The sequence below is a fragment of the Sylvia atricapilla genome, chromosome 3 (genome assembly GCF_009819655.1).
Source record: "Sylvia atricapilla isolate bSylAtr1 chromosome 3, bSylAtr1.pri, whole genome shotgun sequence".
Lineage (NCBI taxonomy): Eukaryota > Metazoa > Chordata > Aves > Passeriformes > Sylviidae > Sylvia > Sylvia atricapilla.
The window spans coordinates 90,267,409-90,284,841 of record NC_089142.1 but is presented as its reverse complement, the minus strand read 5'-3'; the positions used below and the strand labels follow the sequence as shown (position 1 = coordinate 90,284,841).

At 46.7% G+C, this 17,433-nt stretch overlaps 1 protein-coding gene across 1 annotated transcript in view; it reads left to right on the top strand.

The window, feature by feature from the left end:
• Positions 1 to 324: 324 nt before the first annotated feature.
• The window catches only part of PKDCC (protein kinase domain containing, cytoplasmic), a 35,757-nt gene continuing 18,648 nt past the window's right edge, over positions 325 to 17,433 (top strand). The window contains exons 1-2 of the mRNA XM_066316127.1: positions 325 to 1,076; positions 15,121 to 15,243. Coding sequence (XP_066172224.1) covers positions 426 to 1,076; positions 15,121 to 15,243 — 774 coding nt within the window. The 5' untranslated portion in view covers positions 325 to 425. The remainder of the gene's footprint in view (positions 1,077 to 15,120; positions 15,244 to 17,433) is intronic.

Below are 17,433 nucleotides of genomic sequence, written 5' to 3'. Positions count from 1 at the left end.
CGAGCCTGGGAGATGTAGTCCCGGCTCCCGGGCTCGCCGGCGGCCGGCGGGGCTGCTGCGGGGGACTACGTTTCCCAGGCCCCCCTGCTGCTCGGCCGGGCCGCGGGAAGGGCCGGGCTGTCAATCAGGGCGCGTCGGCGGGGGCAGCGGGACGGGGATCCCCCCGCCCGCCCCGTGTCCCGCTAATAATAAGTGCTTCAGAGCCTTAAAAGCAGGGAGGCAAGTGTAATGCGGGCGCGTCGTAAGGGGCTGAGCTCCGCCTGAACGCCCGAGGCCGTTTTGCCGCCGGCATAGCCGGGAGGAGGAAAAAAAAAAAAAGGGGGAGAAAAAAAGGAGATTAAAAAAAAAGCCTCGGAGCTGGTTCCCGGGGAAGGGGCAAGAGGAGAGAAGCCCGAAAGGCTGGACGAGCCGTCAGCGAAGTGGCGATGAGACGCAGGAAGACGGCGGTGGCGGCCGGCTGCTGCCTCGCCTTCCTCCTGGGCACCCTGCTCAACCTCCTCTTCATCCCCGGCTCCGAGCACCCACCGCCGCCCCGCGAGGAGCTGCCCCCGTCCCCGCCCGGCGCCCCCCTCTACCCGCCGGAGGAGGAGATCGGCGGCGGCCAGGCCGCCCTGGCGCGGCAGATCCGCGAGCGCTACGAGGAGGTGCTGCGCTACCGGCAGCACCGGGCGGCGGCGGGGCGGCGGCCGCTGCGGCCGCGGGAGCGGCGCCTGATGGACCTGGCGCCGCCGCGCACCTCGGCGGAGCAGCCGGGGCCGCGGGGCCGAGCGGCGGCGGGGCCGTGGGCCGGCGCCTCGGCCGAACTCTCGCTGGAGCCGCCGCTGCTGGGCTGCCGCGACATCCGCGATGTCAGCGGCGTGCAGTACCTGGGCTCGGGGTACACCAAGGCGGTCTACAAGGCGGTGCTCAACCGCACGCTGGCCGTGGCTCTGAAGGCGGTGGACTTCGGCGGGCACGACATCGCCCACTGCGTGCGGCAGTTCTCCGCCCTGGGGGACTGCTACCGCCTGGCCGCCTACAAGATCGTCAAAGAGATGATCCTGCTGCAGCGGCTGCGCCACGCCAACGTCCTGCAGGTACGTGGGTCTGGCCGCGGTGCCCCGCCGGGGCGGGTGGGTCGCGCTGCCTTTTCCCCAGCTTGCTCAGTTCCGCCGCGGGCGACCTGTCGGAGCTGCCGCCGCCGGTCGCGGCGTGCGGAGGGGAGCGGACCTGGACCGTGCCGCGGAGCTCCGGAGAGTTCGCACACACCCCCCCGTCCCCTGTTCCGTGGGAAGCCGCACCCCCTTCGGCAGGAGTGGTGGGGGTCGCGGTCGCCGGGACAGACGCCCCTTTCCCTGGCACGGCGGTTCCGGACCTCCTGTCCCCATCGCGCGTCCGCGGGAAGGCGCGTCGATGGGCGCTTTCCGCTGGCAGCGGCGGTGCTCACCCCCCGGCGACAAGTGAATCGCCCCGGCGGGCCAAGGTCGGGAGCGGTGCGGGATGCGCCGCGTTCTCCCTCCTGCCCGGCATGCCCCCGCGGCGGCCGGCCCTGCGGCTTGCGCTCTGATCCCGCTTCCTCGTAAACAAAACGAATACTGAGGTGAGGAAGCGGGCGAGGGGAATGCTGACGAAGGACTCCTAAATCCAAAACTACTCCCCGAATGCGGGAAATAAAGTCCGGCTTGAACGCAAGCGCCGCTGGCTCCGGTACCCCCGGAGAGAAGGCAGCGGTGGGGTCACCCCGGGCAGCCTCTGCTGGGGCTCCCGGCGGGCTCAGCTGGATCCGCGCAGCCCTGGCACACGGGTCAGCCCGGGGGGCTCACCCAGGACGGGCCGGGTGGGAGTCCTGCTGGCCGGTGCGCCGGCAGAGCGGCACTTGCCAGAAGGGGCTGCATTGTAGGGCTGTTACACATCAGCATGAATCTCAGCGGGTCCATTTGGATGTAAATGCTGGTATGGAAATTCCTATTGCGTTTCGCATAGCATGAGCGTTGCAGTAGAATAAAAAATGAACGTTAGACCAGACGGTCTCACAGTAGGTGCTTTTTGAACTGAATCGCGTAAAGGAGTTTTGTGTTTCTTCTTCAGCAGCTGCAGCAGGAGTACCAGCTCCCCCACGAGAACTTCAGATCCCAGCGATCAAAGCTCTCGAGTTTCATATGCTGTTCAAAGAAAAGCTAGTCATGATTTATCCACAAGAAGATAGATATTAACCAACCTTCCTTCCTTCCTTCCTTCCTTCCTTCCTTCCTTCCTTCCTTCCTTCCTTCCTTCCTTCCTTCCTTCCTTCCTTCCTTCCTTCCTTCCTTCCTTCCTTCCTTCCTCCCTTCCTCCCTTCCTCCCTTCCTCCCTTCCTCCCTTCCTCCCTTCCCTCCATCTCTCTTCCATACTCTTTCCTCTGCGGCGCCAGGTCTAACTGTAATATATAGGGAGAACAACGTCTTGCAAACCACAAAAACCTGTGCTCCTAGGAAGGATATTAGTTGCTCCTCTCAGGCTGTGATGAATTCCGCTTGAAAAAGCCATGCTTGGGTGCAGCCACCCTTACTGGTTGCTCTGAGAGGATTTTGTTTCGCCTCCAAGATTACTTTTGTTTTGTTTTGGTTTTTTGTTCTCAGTGTGGGTTGGCCAGTGTGTTTTAAAGTTGAGTCATTTTGGTAGGCACTAGCAATTCTTTCCCATGTTACTCGTGTGTAGGTTTCTTCTCTGGGAGGATTAATTTGGCATTAATTTGGAGCCGTCGCTCTCATAAGAAAGGAAGGGGGTACGCTGTCTGGCCCCGCAGGCGCGGGCGGGGGATCCTCTGGCAGCGCTGCCTATGTTTCCCCGCGCCCCGCATCCCCCCACAGCAAACCTTGGAGGAACCGCAGGAATTCACTCCTTCGGTTCGGGATGATGTGGAGGAACCACAGTAATTCACTTGTCCGGTTCGGGATGTCAGGTGGACTCTGAAGGGAAAAGCAGGCGAGATGCGGGGGTGTCGCATGGCGGGGGGGAGCCGAGGCAGGAGCAGCTGGAGGATGAGCAGGCACTTCCACCAGCGCCAGGAGAAACACGCCCAGCCTCCGTGCTGGGAAAATGCTCTCATGGGCAAAAATCCCGCCTGTTAGTTAGGGTTTCGTATTTACATGCCACCCCATTTAAAAATAGATTACACTTAAATCAGAAACATGTTTTCAGATTCGTTCCGATTTTGCCATTGTGTTTCCTTTCGCCTGCCCTCCTGCTGCATCAGCCCCCGCGGTGCTGCCAGGCCGGGAGGAGAATCCCGAACGTTTCCCCTTTGCTGTTTATGCACCGCGTTGTGAGGGCGCACGGGGCCGGGGTGTGAATAAGGCATTACCTTGAAAGGAGACGGGAAATATCGACCTGACAGGCGCTATCTGGACACTGTCGGGACAGCGCTGCAGGCCAGGAGCAAGTCTCCCGTGTCATGCAGGAGTTGTAGAACCGATGCGGAAAATTGGCACCAGGGAACAACGTGAAATTATATTGGTTATGCCGCTGTTAAAAATCTCACACAGGACAGGATCGGCTGTCTTCATGATTTTTTACTTGTCTCCAGCAAAAGCCGGCCCCGGGCTTAGAGTTCACTGTGTCCAGGGTTTGCTGCCAAGGCAGACGAATCAGTGCAAAAGCCAGCGTCTCCTTCCTCTGGCTTTTGACAGGCGCTTCGGCTCCCACTGGAGCAGGAGCACCGCACTGGCTACAGACGCCAAAGGAACGATGCCACATCTACTGGGCCAGCCGGGGCCGGGAGCTTCCCTTCGCTTCTTAGCTCGGTTTTGCTCCTTTCCCCCGTCCCGGCGGCTCCCGGCGTACCCAAATAGGATCCGGCTGCTATAAATAGCAGGAAGGACGAGCCCCCCTCCTGTCACCGGGCCGTGCCGGGGGAGGGCAGGGCTGGCGGGCAGCCCCGGCCGGGGCAGGAGGGGAACCGGGAGGAGGGATCGGGCAGGGCGGCGGCACTCACCGGGGTCGCTCCTCGGCCACCGCCCGGGGCTGGAGGCGAAGCGGGGCCGCTTGAGGCCAGCGGGAGCTCTTCCTCCTCCTCCCCACGCCGCGGGCGTGGGAGGGAGCGACCCCCGGGGACGCGTCCACGCAGGCGGGCGGCAGCCGCCCTGCCTCAGCCGGAACCCTCCCGGGCATCCCCGGCCCCGGTCGGGACTGGTGGCCGTGAGTGAGTTCACGAGTTTCTTCTGCTGAAAATAAAGTTTCGTGTCGGTTCAGTCCTAGGAAAGGGGGTTTTCCTGTAAATCTCTGGCAGCTGACAGCCTGAAGTGTAGTTTGTAAGATAACAGGCTTGTTCTTTACTGTCTCAGCAGTTCTCATTCTGGCCTGTCTCTTGTCAAAATCAACTTTTTTTTTTTTTTTTTTTTTTTTTTTTTTTTTTTTTTTTTTTTTTTCCTTCTTTTCCTTCCATCCTTTTAAAAAGACTTTATTGTTGTAGAATATATGATAGAGCGGAAAAGAGCTCTTTGCAGAAAGTACCAGTGCCTTCAGACAGCATGCTGACATATCCACCGTGCCCTCCACCCGGGGAAGGAGCCAGATGTGTCAGCTCTGGCAGATGTGGTGAATCAAGTCTAGCAAAAGAAACACGGAAAACCAGCAAGAGGGAGAGTGGTTTCACATTAGGCAATGCTGAGGGGAAGGCAGCTTGCCTTCCTGTTTTTATTTCCATGCTCTGCCCGTCACTTGCAGGAAGGGCCGGCGCTGGGCCATCCCCCCCTTGCCCCCGCCGTCTGGGGCTGCCCGAGGCTCCCCGGGGCGGCAGCCGCTGGCAAGGGCAGGTGCAGGCTGCGGTGGAAATATATTTGCTTTGGAGTGGCGAAGAGAGGAGCAGTTCATTAAAGTTGATTTTATAATGAAGGGCACCGGGGAAGAAGGGGGAACTGGGTCACTGATTTATTTGTAACAGAAGATTTAGCGGCCCGCTAATTGCTTCGCAGTCGCTCTGTGTCAAATGCGGTGCCCGATCTCTTCCTTTCACTCCGTGCTGCGATTTCTTTTCTTGCCGAGTTCAAATGCTGCTGTCTGAATCCTTTCTGTGCATTTTAAGATGATTTAGCGTGCTTTAATTCCTCCCTGCCCATATTTGAGGAAGAAAAGAAAATCAAACCATTTGCAGTTAATTTCAAACAATGAGCACAATTGTAGTGACACAAAGGCAGTGTTTGATTTACTGTAATAATGTAATTATAGCCCTGGAGTATCAGAATTAAGGTTGGTGCCATTCTTTCTTCGTTTGCACTGCTGAAGAGAGGGGAGGGAAGGTCTGAAACTGCAGACGTTTGTAAAAGTGCAAGCTTATTTCTTTGACAGCTATTTATCAGCACTTTCAGTGTGAGTTCACAATGATTCATTTAAGAAGGAGCTACCACACTCTTTTTAAAAACACACAAAAGCTCAGGGAAAAGGCTTGGCTTTGTCTGATGCTGATGGAAGACACTAGCTGCTAGCAGCACCAGTGGCTTGCTGGCTGCCCAGATGAGGCCGGCTCATTCGGCTTGTTTAGCTTGAGTGTGAAATTAAAATGTGTAGATGAAATACTGAGATGGCATCCGAACTAGAAAAGTCATCATCCAAATACCAAAGCAGTTTCTGAGAATTACAGAATTAAGGGTCAGTTAGCTCTATTGTATTTGTAGCTGGTTTTTTTTAAGATGGTCATGATTACGGGGAGAATAATTGTCTCTTGCAAAATTAATTGATTAAAATAGACTGCAAATAACCCATCACTTACTGCTGACAAGTAGACTTAAGATGTGCTAGCTGAGCACAATATTTTTAAATACCCATTTTTAAACAGGATTTTCTTTTCTTTACATGTGATAATTAAGAGATTTTTTTTACCCTGATGGTTTCCCTATACATATGCATAGCCAACAGTTTTGATTTTAATGCGATAATTATAATAATAAAGCTTTGTATACGGTTTGCTTATTCCAGGTGGAAGTAGACAATCTTTCCAAGTCTGAAAAAAGTCAATATACAATTAATTTCCAGTGCACACTTATTTGCATAGGGATTGTATGGCCTCTTGAAGGTCTGGTCCTTCACCATCCTTTTCACAGCAATCCGCTGTTGTTTTCACAGAAGGCAGGGGGAAGGGGAGATTGTGCTGTAGTGGAAACAGCTACTAAGGGACCTCTTCCCTGCTGCCAGCGGGTGGGCACTGAATACCTTTTGTGGTGGCAGTGGTGCAGGATTCCCAGCAACAAGTCTTATCTGTGTCTGAGTGGAGTTTGGCCATCTGAACTCAGGGAACTCCTGACCTGAGAAAAATGCTGCAATTGCTCATAGCAGCTGGTGGGAGTATAGATGGAGAATTTGTCGTTCTTAATTTTTGGATGGGACAGCAGAGGTTCCCAGCTCTTGGAGATCAAACCTTTCAAAACCAAGTGCCTAAGGAGAATTAGCCTTTGAGTCTAGGGTTGGATGGGCTCCCACTGTGCACCCCACATACAGGATTGCTGCCTTGAGGAAGGTCATGTTAGACTGGGAGTTTTTTCTAATGTTTTTCTAAATTACCTCAGTCGAGCTGCTCTTGGGGCAGGTTTGTTAAAGATGAATGAGGCCACCACGTGGTGCAAGACCAGGCTGATAGTGGCTGTTTAACTGGCCTTGGACAGGGGAACCTCAGCTCTCAGACAGATGAGCCTGCCATATCTTGTCAGTAGCAGGAGAGGTTGGCAGCTCTTGCTGGCCACCTCCTTCCTCTGGAAGTTTCTGCCACCACCACTGCCTGGTGAGCCGTGATGGAGCAGCTTCTTTGTCGCAGTCAATCCATTGCTTGACATTACCAGGTGCAAAGGGGCACCTTGAAGGAGGTGAGGCATTTATGTCTCTTTGGCACCCTTCGAGATGGTCAGTGGTGGTTGACACAAGGTGTTGGGGACGGACATTGATGTGGTGAGAGAAAAAAGCAGGCAGTGCCACCTACTGCTGGCTCGGCAGAGACAGCCCGCTGCTGCTAACAGATGTCCCCACAGCCCCAAGGAGCTCGGGCTGGAGTGGAGAAGGGCAGGGAGAGCAGACAGATGCGGTTTGGCGAGGAAAGAAGAATTACACAAAGTGCTTCTTTATTGTGAGACTGCTTCCCAAAAGGCCCAGATGTTATCCTGCACTTTTAAGAGTGAAGAAAGGATCTGTTAACAAGAACTCCAGAGCTGCTGGAAGCATAGGGCTGATACAATTGCAAACCCACTCTTAACTGTTCCTGTCCCTGGAAGGCAAGCTGCACATCTTGATGCTGAAGTCACCATATAGTATTTTTTTCCCTTTGAATTCCGTGGGATGGCAGAGGATGTTCAACTTGCAAAGCTGCTGGCAGGAATGACTTTCCATAAGGCACATGTCATCACATAACTCAGAAGGGCTACATTGTCCCTCCTTTTAAAAGTAGCATTCATAAAACTAATCCCAATCATTTGTTGAATGATTTCTATGGTTGTTTCTCAGTTTTATGTGCCACGTAAATCATTCCAGAAGACTGGTTTGAATTTCTGCCTCCTTTATTGGAGTTGATGACTTGCAACCTCATCCAGTTTCTTTGAGGAGAACCCAGCACTGCTTCTTCTTCTCAGTGGCTTGGAGAGATCAGTGGTCACCACAGGATGCTTGGGTATGATCAAGTTCCCCCTTGCTGCTTGCCTTTTTTCATGGGAGTAACAATGAATGAGTAGGGTCATTCCGGGCCATCAATATCCTGGCCTGGAATTAGTTATGACCAGGGCAGAATTGCAAGGGGAAGCACATGGTTTTTATAACTTATCCTTTCATTCCCCTCTGCCTCTCAGTGTGGGATAGCTAGGTGAATCTCTTCTCCATGGTATCCAGTGATAAGGCTCATGGGAATTGTTCAAAGCTGCAGTGGGGAAGGTTGAGACCTGACATTAAGAAGGATGCTCAAGCAGTGGGACAGGCTTCCTCGAGAGATGGTCAATGCCCCAAACCCATCAGTGTTCAGGAAGCATTTGAACAATGCCCTCAATAACATCTCTGGCTTCTGGTCAGCCCTGAAATGGTCTGGAAGTTGGACTGCATGATCATCTCCTATCCCTTCTAACTGACCAACTGAAATATCCTATCCAATCCTGTCCCTGAAATGGATGACTGTGGGCCTTTTGTATGTGCTCTGTCTTCTAGTTGAAGCCGTGTTTGGGAAGGGCAGGCAGGGATGTGGTGGTTGGCCAGGGAGGAGGAGGAGAGGACACCAGGGCTGGCATAGTTCTGATCCTCTGCATTTCTGCTCTCTACGTGGACACAGCATTGGTGGATTCAGGCATCAGCTCAGGCTGTGCTTGGAAGTGTTGCAGGCCTGGTTTGTCAAGTGAATGTATCAAATATGCAAGCTGGGCTTTTTAAAACGTCTTTTTAGTGGATTTTTTTTGTCAACACAGTCATCTGATGGTTCAGGTAGACGCCCCATGACATCTAACTTCGCTTGCCATTTTTCATTTGAGTGATGGCTGTGAAAAACGTGCCAAGAGCTAGTTCTCACAGGCGTTATGCTAATACTAATATTGACTCTAGATTAATTTTAAAGGACTTGTTATTTTTCACCACAATCAGCTGAACTGCTCAGTTTAGGTAACAGACACTAAACATGGGTATTTTATATTGTTTCAGGCCAAATTTGGAGCAACTTCAGTTTGGATAGACTTGCCTTTTTCTTGGATTATGTAGTTGCAGATAGACTCCAAGTTTATTTTAAAGCTTGCCATGATAAAGTTCAAAATTATATGACTCATACCTAAGAAAGAAGAATTATACAGATGGATTTATTATAACGAATCCAAGACAAACTTTTCCAAACATGTGATGCACAGAGGTTATTTGATAGTTTTGTAATGCAAAATCATGTCATGACAAAGGGTTAAACTTGTGGTGCAGTGGAACTTTGAATTCCAGTGGCTGTGGATGGAGGTCAGGGGAGCTTCTGATCTGGCTATTTACAAGATAATGAACTATGCCTCCAGTGATATCAGCCTGTTTCCATTGAAATCCTGGTTGTATGAGTGATCCATTTGTCTTCACTGGAAGGCTTTACAAGAGTAGGCTGCTTGAGTGACTAAATATTTGCAGGGTTGGGCCTTGAGCTTGTGCAGTGCAATGCAAATTCAAAGTGCTGTAAATGTTTTTAGTAGAAGAATTTTCCACTTCAGAGTATAAGGAAAGCAGGGAGAGTAAAAGGGAGATAACGTTACTAAATCATAAGATTATAGCCAACATAATATGAGTCAGGCCAGCAGGTATGTATGGATATGTATACACACATATACCTCTAAAATATATGGGGATATCTGTGGACCTTTATGGATATAGCAAAAGATATGGGTAAATACACAGTGTCTGTTTCTGCGTACTACAGTCCAATTTTTCTGTTAATGAAAATGTTTAGTAACAGTGCCAGGAATGAGATTCTTGTACCTTTTAGTTCTCCTGGAGTTTAGTGCTAATCATAATAATACATTTATAAATAAAGCCTAGGCAGAACTGTGAATTTGGAGTTTAATATTTGAATTACCCGTTACTTGTTCTCAGTTCCAAAATCCAGCAGCAGGCAAAATCCCACCTCACAGCTGCCAGCACACAGTTTGGGTTCCACTCTCAAAAGGCTCTGCATGCTGCTGGAGATGGTCTGTGTGAGTCTTTTTCCAGCAAAACTCAGCACTTTGCAGGACTTGATTGCTAGATTTCAGTGGGAGAAAATCAATTTACTTCTTGTGTGCCATCTTGATATATTCTATAGCAGGAAAGTCAGCACTGGAACAGTCTTTAGTAAACTTAGGCACTGAGTTCCCTGCATTTTCCAGGTTCCCTGCTTGTTACAAGTTTGCATGTGCTTTTGGGCTGATTGGCAATATATAAAAATATTTTAGTGTGTATTTTAAAAATATATAGAACATTTTAAAATACACATGCAAGTATTGTGTGTATATGTTAGATATCAGAACAGGCATATACATATATGTCATATATGCAAAAAATTTATGTTAATATATGTGCTTGTGTGTATATGTATGTATATTTATGTATGTATGTACCATCAACAATGAAGGGAAATGTTTTAAACACAAGTGATTAATAAATCTTAAAGTGACAGAAATGTCTCTAATCATGTACTGGTAAACCCTAGCTGTATCAGGCTGTGCTGGGGATTTCTGCTCTTGCAGGGATGGACTGTCTGAGTGACTTGTCAAGGATGAAATGTGAATCCAAGGACTGGACCCTAAAAGTATTACATTAACTTAGCAGTAAAATAGCAAGAGCTTCTAAAACACACTGTCCTGGTTTTGAAACATAGCAGCTCGGGCAAATGGCTCATCAAAAGACCAGTAGGAGCTTTTAATTTCCCCTGGGCACCAAAACACTACAAAATACAATCTCAACACAACCAGTTTTGATTAAGCAACTCTGTCCATGTATTTCTGAAAAGAAAGGCTGTGTCAAGTGTTGAGTACTGTCATTCTTCATACATGTGAGATTATATTTCATTGCATTTTTCTATTGTGGGCAGAAGTTGGGTCCTACTGTAGTCAAAATTAAAAGATAATAGCAGTCCAAATTGAAAGGGAAGAGAGTTAGATTTCTGAAATTTGCTTCTGGTGTAATGCAGTTGAGCCTGTTACTTATATTACAGCTGGTAACAGTGCTTGAAGTTCACGTTCAGGGACTCCCAGAAATCTCATATTTATTAAAGAAAAAAGAGGGAAATTGCCAGGTTTTGTGGTTGTAGAGAAAGAAGAATATTCACAATGTGTTGCAATTTTTAGGGAAATGGTATCATCTCTGCAGGGGCATTTTGCCTCGGCAACAGAGCCCCAGCTGGGGAAAGTGGCTGGAGTCATGTTTGGAAAAGGTGCGTCCTACTGTTTGTGACTGAGTAACCCCCATAAAGGAAATGTAACGCTTTGGCAATGATTCTGGTTTAACATTTATTTTTCTGAAAGTCCAGCCAGGGTGTCTACACCAATGCAGAGGGCTCATCGTTTGCACAGACTTACCCTGCTGATGACAGCTTAATAAGCTTCTTTATTTTGTGTTTTTGTTCAGTAAGCTTGTTGGCTTTTGTGTAGAGGCTGACCTCTGCTTTTGCCCTCCCCTGCTGCCCCAGCTCCTCTGAAAGGGGCACCTCTGTCCCCATAATTTGTAGTAAAAGGGAATTATAAAGGGAGGTGAACTGGCTGGCTGTAGGGACACAGCTCCTACAATGAAATATATACAGGGGCCAACCCTGTGTGTCCAGTGTGCCTAAAAACTGTTGTGAGTCAGTGGGAATTTTGGGTGCAGAAAGACTAATGCCGGGACTGAGCCTTTAGACTGAGAAAATCCAGGCGGCGAGGGAATAATCTGGTAAACGGGACTACTTGAGAGAAATGAATTACGACACATGATGTGAGAACAGGTCAACATTTCATATCTGGCATACATTTTTCTAAACAGACAGAAAGGCATCCCAGTATCGTGACTGTTTGCTATTAGATTCTACACAAAAATATATTGGGGTGGCATTTAAATGCAGTGACTCGAGATAGCAAAAAGATGTGGGATTGTATTTCTTTCCATTCATTTAATTGGAACCATACTGAAAAAGCGTATGAAAACCATCACTCTTCAATATGTCTGAAGTGTAGCTTTGTGACGCTGAGAATGATGTCCAACCTAATAGAATTTCAGATAGAGGAGATATTTTGGCTCATCTTTTGCTTCCAGCTATATTCAGTTTCCCCGTGTGGTTATTTTTCTTGTTATTGTATGCACCAGCTATCTGTTTCTTACTTCACTGTCTGGGAATACAAACCATTCTGTCTCATTTCTGACCTTAAAATGGATTGGACAAAAACAAAAGGAGGTTAAAAAAAAATGTTTTGGGGTAGTACCCTTGTACTTGTTTCTTGTGTTGTGTAAGTCAGCTTTTTAAACGAAATGCCTCAGTATTGCTGCCTGGGAATATTTTGCATCTATATATATTCTGTATTTTGTAACATCTGTGTGTTCTGGGTGGTGGTTCATCAGGAGGGGATGAATGTAACCATTTCAGATGCTTAACTGGCTGTTGGGACTTGCCCAGTTTGTAATCATGGTAATTACACATACAAATATGGCCATGTAATTACATATGCATTTTTGCATTTAGTTTCAGGAGTTCATTTAGAAAAGTATAAATACGGCCCAATAAATCCTTTATATCTCAGACTTCTGTGCTTTTATAACTCTATATAATTTTGTACTAACACTCTATCTGGAGAGGTTTCATTTAGGTAAAATCAATAAAAAGCTCAGGTTAGTTTATAGATATAGTCAGATACTTGGACAATGAAGACTTCTGCCAAGATACAAACTGGACACTAAATGAAAGAATTAAGGGCAAAATTTCAGCTGAGAGTAAACCTAACTTGTTATTACTATTGGCCTTCATGGGTTGAGACACAATAGACACAAATAGGTACTCTACTTAATTTCTAGTCCTGTGATCATACGTACATAAATAGATAGTGAGACTCATTTTTCAGTATTTTTTGTGTAAATATATATATTTGTATTTTGTTTGTATAATCAAAAGAAATGGATAATTGTCACTTGTCTTCTGTGTTTCTATTCCCAGAGCTGTTTTCACAAATGTTGACAGTGTCTGATGGAGACTGATACCTTTTTTGTATTCAGTGTTACTGTGAACCAACAGTTATTGCAATAGTGTCATTTCCCAGTCTGGATTGCTCTCTAATTTCCCTTATGGCTTTTTTCCCAGTGGATAGTATTACTGTGCTAAAGACAAGAGCTGAATTCTGCAGATGATACAGAAACAGATGCTAGATTTTAACACTCAGAAGTGAGGGTTTCAAGCTTGCCAAGCTTCATCCTGCCTCCTTAGTGTACTCACACACACAAGGGGTGGCAAGTAGCTGGAAAGGACTGCAGAATCCAACCTTCCCTGAATAAATAAATCTATATTGTAGTAAATATTTTCATTTAATTCAACTTTTGGTTAGCTCAGATAGCTTAAACAGTTGTGCTGATGTGATCTTCTAAGAATTAACTCTTGGCATTAAACTGCACAAAAGTGGTGTCACGGATGATGAGGAACAAACCCAAGTCTGGTCTAAATGGCTCTGGATGGAGAAATTATTGCTGTTAGTATCTTTGTCATGGTTGTGGCAGTAAAGACAAATGTCCATTTTCCTACTTCAAATGTTCATATCGGCATCTATCACAAATCCTCTTTTTGGCATGTTTTAAAATAAAATCTTCTAGCCCTTTTTTTTGTTTTGTTTAGGTTAATGTCCACGTTTAAGCAGCTGTTTTGAAATACAGTGCCATTTTTACACCAAGAAGAAAAATTGTTTACTTCTTTTACATTTTTGGCACCCTTTTTTCCTTTAAATGTAGACAGCTACAGTCAAAACTAGCAGCATGGCTCATAACAAATCCCGTATTTGCTGACTTTAGCTGGTCTTTGCTTTTCTGCCTGGGGAGGTCACAAGCTGTAGGAATGTGCTGGATGCTGGAATCTGCTCGCAAGGGCAGTGTGCAGCTTCAGCCACTCCCTCTGGCCTTGGCTTTCCTCATGATTTGGGATTGCTCCCTGTTCTGGCTGTCTGAGCCTGGCTTCCTCTGCAGGGCCATACCCTAGTGCCCTCAGCACTGAGGAACCTCCCCTGTCATCTTCCCTGAGCTTTTTAAATCTAAAAGAGGTTTGAAAAAATCAAATTGCTCTGGGCAAGGCAGTAGAGGAGTTGCAACAGGATATTTTTTTTAATGCTGCATTTTCACACCAACCCTTTCACTGTATGTTGTATTTGACTGGGGGCAGAGATTACATTTCATTTTATTTCGAGTGCATGCTGTTCTGGCTGGAAAGTTGTGATCAGATCCTTATCTGGCTCATTTAATATCCTCTCTGCCAGGGCTTGGCAGGGAGTTCATAAAAGCCTGTCCCCTAGCCTGTCAGACGTTGTCCCACTCCATATAAAGCAAGACAGTCTCTCCTCCACAGTCCTTAAATATTATTCTAGTGTAATTATTTGTGCAAGTGGAAATCATTCAAATATCCTTGGAAAGCAAATAAAAGAAGTAGCTGGAGTATGGCTGAAATTGCCATTTAAATGCTTTCAAATTGTAGAAGCTACTGTTCATTTGCAAATAGTATTTTGGAGTATTTGCCCTGCTTTAATGGTACTGTACACAGAAATTCATAAGATATAGTGAGAGGCAATTTCTAGCTGGGAAGAGATAAATTTTGGCTTTTCAATTGCTTTTAAAGGTGCTTTGTCATTGAAATACACATTGCCACTCAGGGCACAAACAGTAATCCTATGGAAAATTCTATTAAAACTAATTTACAATATTTTTAAAGCATAAAATCAATATTATTTAGTCAGGTATTGCATAGGTTAAATTACCTTTCCTCAGATAGTTTTCTGTTTCTGCATTCATAGATGTGTTAAATTATTATTATTATTGTTATTTTTTGTCTTGTGTATTTGTCATGGGTTAACCCTATCTGGATGCAGGGTACCCACGAAACCCACTCTCTTACTCCCCTCCTCAGCTGGAGAGGGGAGAGAAAATATTTTTAAAAGCTTGTGGATTGAGTTAAGGAGAGGGAGAAATCACTTAGCAATTAATGTCATGGGCAAAAATACTCGACTTGGGGAAAAATTAATTTAGTTTAGCAAATCATAGTACGGTAATGAAAGATAAAACCAAATCTTTAAAACACCTTCCGCCCACTCCTCCCTTCTTCCTGGGCTCTACTCCCATCCCAATTTCCCTGCCTTCTTTCCTGAGCAGTGCAGAGGTGTGGGAGTGATGGTTGTGGTCAGTTAATCATATGTTGATTCTGTGGCTTTTTGCTCCTCAGGAGAGGACTCCTGAGAGAATTCCCCTGCTCCAGTGTGGGGTCCCTCCCACAGGAGATAATCCTCCATGAACACCTCTAGTGTCGGGTCCTTCCCATCGGTTACAGCTCTTCATAAACTGGTCCAGAGTGGGTTGTTCCCACCGGATGTAGTCCTTTAGCATGGGTTCCCTGCAGGGTCACAAATACTGCCAGAAACACTCCTCACAGCCTCCTTTGGGAATCCACATGCCAAGGGGCACTGCACTGACGTTGCCTGGCTGTGTTGTTTTCAGCTCTACGGCTATTGCTACCAAGACAGCAATGACATCCCAGACACACTGACGACCATCACTGAACTGGGCTCGCCTTTAGAGATGATTCAGCTGTTACAGACTTCCTGGGAAGACAGATTTCGGGTGAGTAATAACTGTTTTGTAAGGATTTTGAGGAGAGTGAGAAACAGTCCAATAAATAATAATGTGAAGCAGGAGTTGTGTACTCTTCAGCACAATTCACATTTATTAAATGTTTGTTTTGCATATGATTACATCTTGGTTTAGAAGCGGTATTTAGCACTCCACTTTGGTAGTGTTTAAGATACTGTGTTATTTTGTCTGTCAAGGTTATCTAATGGTAAGTAGTTATATGGTTTTTACATGATATCTTGAAACATTTCTTACTTGTTGAAGCTTGAGGCCCCGGAGTTTTGGCATTGTGCTCTGCAACTGGGATTTAAACAATAGAAGGATGTTACATTTCTCTCCTGATCCTTATCATAGGTTTGGTTTATAATTGTTTTCTACTGCTTCCTGCTCTGTTCATTTTTTCCTGGGGTAAGAGTGGAATAAACGTACACAAATCTCAAACCCAGATTGTCCACTGCACTGGCAATTTACCAGGAGCACCAAGGTCACACTTAATTTGTCCTAAATGAAGCCAGAATGCAGCAATGCTTTGATCAAGACAGCGCTGTCTGGCTTGGTGTATATGGGGAAGTGTCCTTGTCTGAGGTTAACTCCCTAGGACGTTGAAAGGCAGCAGCAGTCTCCATCTGAAACGCTTTGGATTGCTCAGCTACATCTGTGCCAGAAAATTAAAAGTGTGCCTGAGTGAGCTCTGAGTGGAAAGAGTGAGGTGCAGCCCACGGCTGTGCTGTTGCGTTCCTGCACTCTCTCAAGGCTCTGAGCAGGGTTGGAACCTGTGGAAAATGGCCCCATTCTGCCTTCTGGATCCTGCCTAGGGACAGTGCAAGAGAACAGCCTCAGTGCTGGTCAGACCTATCCAGATACCATGCTAGTCAGTGTGCATGTGGGATTAAGTTTCTGTGCACAGGAATGTTCACTGGCAGTTTATTTTACTCATACAGCTGGAGCAAGTGCATTCTCTGCACTAAGCCTCAGCTCACTTTTCCTGAAAGAAGCGTGGTCTTGATAAGCAGCAGAGGTACTCAGCAGGGTTCCCAAAACACAGGACCACCTGCCTTTAGCTCATCTCATCCAGGGAATGCAAATAATGGACTGTGACAGCAATTATGTACAAAATAAATGACCAAGAGATATGTGAGATTATGGGTAATAAACAGAGAAGTTTCTTAACAGTGTGGATATTTCTGAGTGAGCAGTTGCAAAGGGAGATAAAGGAGAATTAGATGAAGATGAGGATCTTCACAGAGGTAGAATTACAGGTGCAACAGTCCTTTGACCACTGTCGTGCTTATTTTCTTGTCTAGGATGCAACACAGAAAGGAAGGAAATAAAATTGTCTTCTTTATATGTGAGACTTGTTTGTGGTCCAGTCCTGAAAATGACTGCATAGATCCATGAGGTTATTCCTACAATTGATAATTTCCTTGTGTAGATGGACTCAGCACTAAGCTGAGTAAGCCACAGGTGTGTGACACAGAGCAAAGCCTTCGCTTGTTTGCTTAAAGCTTGTTGTAAGAGAGCATTTGCAGTCCCAGCCTGCAGCAGGTCTGCACAGCAGAGCCTGTTGGGGTTGCTGGTGCAGGAACAGGGGGCTTTTGGCATTTGAGAAAAGGAAATAATTCTGGATGACAACCAGTGGGTTTGTTCAAGCAAAATTCTGGGTTTGTTGGCATTTGAAGATACCTATATTATAGCTTAGTTTGGGCTGGATGGGCTTTTTCTCTGCAGTGTATTGCAGGGTAACACAGACGTGAGTGCTCCCCTTCCAAGGGGAGGTAAGGGTGGCCAAGTTTAGCATCCCATAACCAGGCTTGTATACACCTACAAACATCTCTATGAACTATGGTATCCAGTCAGTAGGAGAAAAATGTTCTTGTCTGGTCATCCAGGAGAAGGGTTATATGAGATGGTTCTAATGTCCCACAAATGAAGGGTCTGCGAGAGATAACTTCAGCTGTGCTCAGCTTTCTTATCAAGAATGCATTGAAGTGCACCCTTGAGTGTATTATTTAAGGCCCTAGACTGAATTTGGATTTGACTACTTCAATGCACATGCTCTTAACACTGTATTTTAATAGAAAACAAAGATTATATATAAACAGTAAAAAGCCTGCTGAATAAGACCTGTTATTTATTTAATACATAAAATAAAAATTCCAGTATTTAACTGTGTTTGTATTA